We start from the raw sequence: 9,774 nt of genomic DNA, 5'->3' as shown, positions 1-9,774 counted from the left end.
GTTGATTTAAATCTTGCAAAATTAGTTATGCAACAGACAGAAACAATCAAAGAACCAGGCAGAAACAATACAGATAAACCATAGAGAAGTAGGGACCATAAAGGCAAAACAATAAAGTAGAGATTTCACAAATACAACTGTTGATAAGTGATTCCTTGCCAGACAGAATACTATCAAACTAAGTTTGTTTTAAAAAACATCCTAAGGTCTGTTTTCTTATCTAGTGGTGGTGGGTACTATTAGCACAGGAGCACCTTCTTAACAGTCTCATATTTCATTGTTCTAATGCACTTTAGATGGAATGTGAGGATGTGACTTTCTGCTTCTTGGCTCATGGCTGCTGCTGTCCTAATATGTCTGCAGAAAAAGGCCTCAGACTTACACTTTCAAAGTCTTTTCTCCTTCTTCTTAAAATACCCATCTTACTCCTTTCTTCCTTCAGGGCTTCTTTGCCTACCTGGACTGCATGACTATTCCCTTTTGTACATCCAGTCATAATAATTGTGTTTACACTTTTGCATGTGTCTCTAGCCTTTTGGTCCTAAGGGCTTGCTTGATCCAAAGCCCACTGAAGTGAATAGAAAACTACCATTGACTTCAATGGGCTTTGGAACTATGCAATTAACATAGGCACTGTGTGAACCACCTGTTGGGGAAGGCTAGCCCCCAGCCTCACCCCTTCTGCCCGAGGTCACTCCCCTCCCCAACCAGAGCCCCAAGCTCCCCACCGCAGCCTCAAGTGCCCCCAGCCCCGGAGCACCAGGCAGCTAGCGCAGTCCCCAGCACCTGCAGCCACAGAGCACTGGGCAGCGCGAACACCAGCCTCAGCTGCTCTGAGTCCCAGGGCACAGGCCAGCCTGTCCTAGCCCCAACCGCAGCTTGGACCCGGGGGAAGAGCACGCAAGATTTGAAGAGAACAGCTGATTCAGATGACTATGCTAAACATGATGATCTGTCAGCAGGGCCAGCTCCAGGCACCAGCTTCTCAAGCAGGTGCTTGGGGCGGCCGCTCCGGAGAGGGGCGGCAGGTCCGGGTATTCGGCGGCAATTCGGCGGACGGTCCCTCACTCCGCCTGGGAGTGAAGGACCTCCCGCCGAATTGCCGCAGCAGATCGCGATCGCGGCTTTTTTTAGATCGCGATCGCGGCTTTTTGGGGGGGGGGGGGGGGGGGGGTTTGGCTGCTTGGGGCGGCCAAAACCCTGGAGCCGGCCCTGTCTGTCAGAGTACCAGCAATTGTGGCCTGCTGAAGGCAAAATGGAGTTTGGAGCAGGGAATCTGGGGTAGAGGGAAAAAGGAGGAGTTGATGACGTATGCATGCATGCCTGAAGAGAGGGGGAGGAGGGATTTCATTGGCTTGAAAGAAGGCAGGTGATAGCATAAAGAAAGGCATTTGAAGAGAAGTTGACAAAAGTTTCAAATAAATTTGGATAAGCTTCCAAACTCTGGGGGAACTCAGTCAACTGAATTTAACCCTAACTCCAGGGCTACAATAAAATATGAGGAGAAAATTGGACATCCTTTCATGTACTGGTGCCTGCTGTATTATTATTTTTAAAAATGCTCATCCGTAGTACAGTTTGGGTCAAAATAAGCCTCAAATGAATAATCTTATTCTACCCTGTCAAAAATCTTCACTGACTGCAAGGTCATGGCGACATCAAAGTAGTATGCAAATCAAGGGTCATATTGTGGAGTTCTTCCTCACACTAGTTGAGCGCTCTTACCCATATGTAGTCCCCATTATTTTTAGTGGGACTATTCACATGAGTAAGTGCTCACCAGTATGAATAAGGGTTCCATAATCTGGCCCCCAAAGGATCACACGTTTTAAGAGAATGATCCATTGTGAGTGACCACACTTGTGCATGATGGATTATTGATGGATGGGCATTGAGTGTTCTGGAAAAACATTGTTGTGTCCAGGGTTACATTGAGCAAAGACATAAGGTTGTGATTTGTACAGCATAAAGGATCTCTGACTCTTTGGAGTCATGGGAGATTAACTCTGTGCTGACCACTGATGACAAGTCTTTTGTTCTTTGCCTCCCTGAGCACACATGCTGGTTTCTTTCTTTATTCAAGGGAAAGTAATCTGCCCCACTCCTATACTTGGCATAGGTTACTTCCCGCAGGGTGCCAGCTCAGCTGTGCTGATTGTCTCCTTAATCCTCCCTGCTGCCTGCCCACTCCCTGACCACCAGTGCTGGAAGGAAAGTAGTGAGCCCACAAACTGCTCTACCTTTTGAATTGTTACCTGCTAAAATATAGCCTTGCACTCCATCCTTCATGCATTAGCTGGGTCACAGTCTGGCCCTTTGTAAGTAGATGAAATCAATACCTTACTAATGTTAATTTATCAATTATGTATTAGTAGCCTATTCATCAATGACGCAAGGACTACATTAGAGGTACCTTCTCATTTCAAATTGCAGAGATTTATTATCAAGGATAAAACTAGTATAGTAAGCCTGGTACTAAATACCTGCAGTATAGTGCAACACAGCTGTAGGAGAGTGATCATGCAGAACTAATTGTATCAAATAGCTAATGTTTACTATTGCATATATCATGTATCCCATTTTGTAAAAGCTAGAATGCAGAGTAATGGTTCTTTTTATTTATTAATTTGTTTTGTTTTGTTTTGTTCAAATTCTATCAGAAAATGGACCCCGTCTACTTGTGGAAGCAGAACAAACTAAAGTCTTCTCACACAGGGGTGGCAATATCACACTACCGTGTAAATTTTACCGTGACCATACATCAGCTGGCTCAGGAACCCACAAAATTCGTGTCAAGTGGACCAAACTCACCTCAGATTACCTCAAGGAAGTGGACGTCTTTGTCGCAATGGGACTCCACCAGAAGAGTTATGGAAACTACCAGGGCAGGGTGTTTCTGAAAAAAGGCAGTGAAAATGATGCTTCTCTTGTAATCACAGATATAACACTGGAGGATTATGGGAGATACAAATGTGAGGTGATTGAAGGATTAGAGGATGACATAGCAGTGGTATCTCTGGATTTACAAGGTAGGTGGCATTTGCATTACAGATTTGTGGAGCATTAACAAGCACATCCTTTTCCAAGTAAATATGGAGGAACATAATGGTAACTGCAATGGCAATATGGAAAAGAGATTTTATACTTATTCTATTTAGAAGTTACATTTATTATTTTAATATATATTGTAATCAGTTTTTCAATATGAACTACTGTATACCCTAATGATATGTCTATGATCATTAGAAATCTACTCAGGAAGTGATGGTTATGGTTATTATAAAATTTCAGTACGGATATTCAGATTGAATAATAGTCAATCAAAAAAGTGGATTGATCATATAGGGTCATATTCTGCCACCCATACTCACATTGCTTAGTACCATTAAACACTGATTTCTCTGGGACTATTGAGGAGTAAGGTATTACACATGAATGGGGGTGGCAGAATTGGTTTGCTAGCTATTACTGCCTTCTTTTGCCTATAGGCTGCTCTAATAGCTAATGTACAGTGTATTCTGAAGTAGATTTTTCTCTTAAATTTATTAAAAAAAAAAGAGAGATTGTTTGTTCCTAGTCTGCAGAGTATCAAGCTGTGATTGTTTTAAGATCTAAACATATTAACTCCACCCACCCCCATCCACTTACCCACCACTACTACATTTAAAGCTGTGTTCCTGTGTCAGTAAAAGCAAGGACTTTATTTACTTAAAGAACTGCTCTATGCTTTTGTAGGGCACCCTCTTTAGGAAAAAGCACTGGTCATACTGCATTTTTTGTAGTTCAATTCATTTTAACCCTCTTCCTTTGCATAGGCCCTTATGTCTTCTTTAATGTATGATTTCTGGCCACATATATTCATGCTAACATGAAATATAGAATTAATTCCAGAATTCCAAAACTTCAAACACTCAGGAGCTTTCAATGAATGAAATTTGAATGGATCTTGCACAGAATTCTGTAAATTGTGCTTATCTTCAGCTGGTAATTTTGCTGGAACAACACTACACGGTATGTCAGCTACAACCATTTGGTTTCATACTTATTTTATTAAGTTCTTCTGAGTTACTGAGCCATGCCTGCAATGTGGGATGGGCAGAGTACTTTGGGGACAGAAAAAACAGCTGCCAGATTGCTAACACCACCATATCAAACCAAATCATAGCATGAGTGATAGAAGCATTATGGGAAGTGTCTGGAGTGCATTGTATTCTGGGAATCTTGGGCTACTAGACTGTGATAGCCATTAAAATTAGACCAGCCTTGTTTATGTGAGGATGGAGCTAGTTTAGCCCCCAGCCCATCCCCGTATCAGAGGAAGCAGAAGTTGACTAAGATCTGTGCTTGAAACTCCTTAAATTTGGCCCTATGACTTTACAGACAGCATTATGAATTACTACCATAGACAGAGTAAAGTCATATTTTATAAAGCTTTCTGCCATTCATTTAACCAAAAGGACGTGAAGAGGGAATATGTTTCAGTAGTTTCCTAAGAAATGCCAAAATTGTCATTAAATATTGGTAAAGTTGAATATTTTTTCCCAGCTCTAGAATTAAATACTGCTATAAAATACATTTGCAAGTGATCTGCAAAAGCATCTGCTACATGTAGTCAGTAGTTATTTCCCTCAATGGGGCTCTTGCAAACAGTGAGTTTAACATACCAATAAAATAGAAAGATCTGTGACATGGGCCTTAGGTTTTTTGTGCTATAAATAAAGGACAGCAAATTCTGATCTCATATATTTTGGTAAATCAATGGAATTGCATCAGATTTTTCACTGGTGTAAATGAGATCAGACTTGACCCTGTTTTTTCCAAGGTATTCAATACTGATTTGCGTAGTGAATTGAAAAATTACATTCAAGAGCGCTGTGTCTGTTTTTGTGGATGCCTCCCTGCTGTCCATACATGCCACCAGGTGTGTGTCTGAGAGAAGACCCTTACAGATGCCAAGTTATCTCCTGACACTGTTTAGAAAAATATCTGACTTGTGCACCTGCAAATCAATGAAGGATGTGAATCCTTGACCTTCACAATGGTCTATTCTATGCTTTGGTATTTATTTTATTTGCTAGTAAGACTATCTCTCTGTTGAAGCCAGATATGTTAAATGGCCTTGCCTTAGTTCTCCATGTTCATTTGTCAACTCCTGGTGCATTCCATTTGTCAATACAGAGAAACCCACGTAGCTTCCATGCCATTGTGAAAGGCAAAAGTATTCAACTTACATTTTTTCACCCCATCATTATTATTAGTCTCTATCTCTTCAATTTCACAGAAGAATGTAACTCTTTGTTAGAGAAAATTAAACTTGTATACAGGTTAAGTCAACTAAAACTCATTTTTGAGTGGAGAGAAAAAATGAGTAGGAGGCAAAAGGCATTTGGCTTTATATTATCCTTTTGCCAGTGGCATCCATATACTCAGTCACATCTTTGTACAAGGAAATATTGTATTAGCTGCTCAGTGCAGCTGTTCTGATTATGACATGAATCACTGAAGTGATATATCAGGTTCAGTTTATAATGTACTATTGATCAAAGAAAGTCAAATCCTGACTGACTGATACCTAGGGTGAGATTCTGTGATGAGCCTCTTAGAGGCTCACAGCCCATGGGGAAGAGGGGTTATGGTAGTTTCAAAAGATAGTTGTGCTCTCCCCTTCCCTTACACAACCATGAGGGCCCTTCCTGGGCTGCTGTATAGGCCATAGTACTGCTAGGGTGACCATATCACCCTTATTTTAAGATGTATTGAGAGGTATTAAAACTGATACTAAGTACCATGTTGAACACTGAATTGACACTTATGATAATTGCATTGTATACTTGAGGGCAGTAGAAATGTACACTTGAGAGAAAAATATATGATATGCTATGAGAAATGGTGTTTCCCTAAAACGTCCCTTTAAAATAAAGCATTATCCCTTATTTTCACATGGTTTCCCCTTATTTCCATCCAACAAAGGTGGTTACTCTAAATGCTGCCCAGAATCATTGCCTGCTGCGGTTTGACCCCCCAACATGCCCCAGTCACCCTCCACCTCATATTTAGGGTGACCAGACATCCTGATATTATCAGAACTGTCCTGATATTGGGGGCTTTGTCTTATATACGCAACTATTCCCCCGAAAAAAAAAGTATCTTGATTTTTCACACTTGTTATCTGGTCATCCTGCCCGTATCAAGTGTGTCCCTGGGCTAGCATGGCTAGCGAAAGGTCCTCAAAGGACAGCTTTACAGCTGTCTTTTGCAGTGCCATCACTGGGGAGAATTCTTTCTTAGATGGATATGGAGTTTTTAGGACCTCTTTACACCACTCCAGTCTTTTTACCGAATGTAAAGGGGCCAGAGTGGGGGTAAGATTTCACCCTAATTATCTGTCCTTAAAAAGTATTCTTCATCATAGTACAAATTTGAAATCAGCTGGTGCAAATCAGTGTAGCTCCTTCGAATTGAAAGTTGACTAGTTCCCTGTTATTTAAACTGAAAAGGGTTCCAGCTCACTAAAAACCACTGTAAGAGGCGTGCATGAAGTCATCACTTAGATAAATGAATGGGAGTTCTTGTGTGAGTAAGGATTCTACAATCATACCTGTACATAAAAACGCTTGTACATGTACACAGAGCTGTGGACTTTCTGAATTAACTAGATCAATATTTGGAAGTTTTCAATATGTAAAAAAAAATAGTTATTGATCTACCAAACATAGCCGCTTAATAACCAAGATACACTTTCCGTTTGTTATGAAAATGACAATAGTTTCTCCTAAGAAGATTAAGTTTGATTAAACACACTTACTTTTCAAGTGAGCATATATTTAATGTGTTGTAATCCTCATACTGTCCCTTTGCATCCCTCCATACTCATTTCTCAGCTCATCTGCATTTTTCACAGTGCAGGCTTTGATTGCACTTGTATGTACGTGTACGATGCAAAAGAGATTTCTTCACAGCAAATCAGTTTCTTGGGGGGGAAATAAAAGGGTATCAGCCCATCCTTTGCTACCCTAACATTCAACAGCTGCTACAAATAGTAAGGTCAATCATAGGGCTGGTCTACACTGGGGAGGGGTGGGGGGGGTCGAGCTAAGATACGCAACTTCAGCTACGCTATTCGCGTAGCTGAAGTCGAAGTATCTTAGTTCGACTTACCTGGCCATCCTCACGGCGGCAAGTCGACTGCCGCGGCTCCCTCGTCGACTCCGCTTACTCCTCCTGCCGAGATGGAGTACGGGTGTCGATTCGGGGATCGATTTATCGCATCTCAATCCCCGATAGATCGAATACTACCCGCCGATCCGGTGGGTAGTGTAGACATGGCCTCAGAGTCGGAAGGCTCCACGTCAGTAGTGCAGCGTCCTTCGATGCTAGCCCAAGGATGCTAATTGGCAGAGAGACAAAACATTTATTTCCAGGAATGCCCCTGGCAGTACAAAAAAGCTGATCACTTCAGTGTTAGTTCACTGTACAAAACACTAAAGCTTTGGCTAGGTGAAGGTGTATTTATCATGTCAGCGACCTTGTCCTCTACTTCAGTTCAGATTAGTGTTTTTGTTCCTGTAGACATACTGGACTCCTGGAAACATAATTAAATAAACTATCCATAGTAATTGGACAATATTTCAATCCTAGCTTTCAAATAGCAATGTAAATAAATTCTTTTAATAATTGATATACATTTTTAAACAGCTTGCTGTACTATATATTATTCTATTTCATTTTAACAGGACAAAACTGAATATACCCAAGAATGGATGGATAGCATTTCAGTATCACTTAGAACGGCACTTAAGTCAATTGACTCCACTTTATTAAATGTTATTAATATTTTCTGCCTGCTCTCAGGAGCAGTGTAGTCAGGTGGAGCACAGGGTCTGGAACTCAGGAGGCTTGGGTCATATTCCTGGCTCAGCCACTGGCCTGCTGGCTGACCTTGAGGAAGTCAGTTCTTTGCTCTGTGCCTCAGTTTACCCATCTGTAAAATAGAGATAATGAGCCTTACTTCCTTTGTAAAAGTACTTTGAGACCGACTGACAAATAGCACTGTATAAAAGCTAGGTATTATTACATTCCTTATAAGCAAAAACCGGATGGCTCTAAGCTTACATTTAATGTTCTTTACTTCAGCTCTTCCCCTATATTTAGGGCCCTACCAAATTCATGGTCCATTTTTGTTAATTTCATGGTCACTGCGTTTTAAAAATCTTGAATTTCATGGTTTCATATATTTAAATCTTAAATGTCATGGTGTTGTAACAAAGCATAAATATGTATTTAAAAACAGCAAAATATAAACATGTAAAGCCCTTAAATCAGCATTTCTCAAACTGGGGGTCCCGGCCCAAGGGGAGGGGGGCACGCAAGGCTATTGTGTGTGTGTGTGTTGCGTTGGGGGGGAGGGGTCCGTAGTATTGCCACCCTTGCATCTGTGCTGCCTTCAGATTTGGGTGGCCAGAGAGCAGTGCAGTGATCAGTAACAGCACAGAAGTAAGGTTGGCAATACACCAAACTCTCCAGCTGCCCAGCTCTGAAGGCAGCGCAGAAGTAAGGGTGGCAATATTGTGACTCCCTCCTCCACCTCTTCCCCTCCTCCGCCCAATACCCTTGCAGTCCCTTTTGGGTCAGGACCCCACTTTGAGAAACACTGTGTACTTTTGTATACATTTACCCTATAGTATAGGGTAAAAGGACACAAAAGACCAGCTTTCATGGAGGAGACCAGATATTTTGGTCTGTGACGCGTTTTTTCACGGCCGTGAATTTGGTAGGGCCCTAGCTATGTTTTAATGTTGATGTAATAATGTCCAGTTGAGCTCTTCACATTTTCATTACTCTACTCTGGCACCCTGTACTAACAGTAGTATTTTAATATTTTCCTCTTAATTTATGTCTAGCTGACAGTGGATCTGTAATTGGAATAAATATTATTCTGTATGTATACTTTTAAATTCACACACCCACAAACTACTTTAAAATAATATTAAAAATCCACTTCTGTGATGCTGCCTATAGTGAATCTTGTTTGCAGTGTAGCTGTAGCCGTGTTGGTTCCAGTATATTAGACACACAAGGTAGGTGTAATCTTTTATTGGACCCAGTTGGTTCAATAAAAAGATATTACCTCACCCACTTTGTCTCTCTGTAGTGAATTTTGTTGGGTTTGCACAGAAAATCCCTTTTGTTGTTCCCCTTCTCTGGCCCATCCCTTTTTGTATTTCTAGACAGCACCTATCACATCATGAGAGCTACTGCAAAGAAATATATGCATTGTTATTATTATTGCTTATTAGAGTTTTACTACTGTGCATGAATATATATAGTCAATCAGACAACTGCTTTTGATCATCCATGCTCTACTACTGGGGGAATTCTGTGCCACTGCGCAGAATTCATGTCCCCCACAGATTTCTTTGCTTCCCCACAGAAAAATTACTTTTTGACGGGGAAGCAAAGGGAAGCTGCAGGAGTAGTCATGCACCCATCCTCAGCAGCGCGGGTGCATCCTTTTGGGCACACAGAGCGGCCAGTAGAGAGGTAAATTACCGCAGGGGGAGGGGAGGGCTGGGGATACTCATGCTTAGACCCATGTGGGGGCCAGGTCAGACCCATGTGGGGCCAGGTCAGACCCACTCTTTGTCTCCCCAACCCCGTACATCCAGAATCCCCATATCCAAACCCCACTGCTAAGCCTCACCCCCGCACCCAGAACTCCCACCCCTGCACAGAATCCCCCACACTTGAACTCCCACTCCATCAAGCTCCACCCCC

General features: G+C 41.8%; 1 protein-coding gene across 3 annotated transcripts in view; it reads left to right on the top strand.

Annotated features, from left to right (window-relative positions):
- Positions 1-9,774, top strand: part of HAPLN1 (hyaluronan and proteoglycan link protein 1) — an 84,629-nt gene that overhangs the window by 52,552 nt on the left and 22,303 nt on the right. For all 3 annotated transcript variants that reach the window (XM_026649163.2, XM_026649161.2, XM_026649160.2), the window contains one exon: positions 2,661-3,029. In XM_026649163.2, the coding sequence (XP_026504948.1) occupies positions 2,661-3,029 (369 nt within the window). The remainder of the gene's footprint in view (positions 1-2,660; positions 3,030-9,774) is intronic.

This window comes from Terrapene carolina, unplaced genomic scaffold (genome assembly GCF_002925995.2).
Source record: "Terrapene carolina triunguis isolate 2854851 unplaced genomic scaffold, T_m_triunguis-2.0 Scaffold69, whole genome shotgun sequence".
Taxonomy (NCBI): domain Eukaryota; kingdom Metazoa; phylum Chordata; order Testudines; family Emydidae; genus Terrapene; species Terrapene triunguis.
Note: the sequence above shows the minus strand (reverse complement) of the source record. Positions and strands in the feature narration are given on the sequence as shown.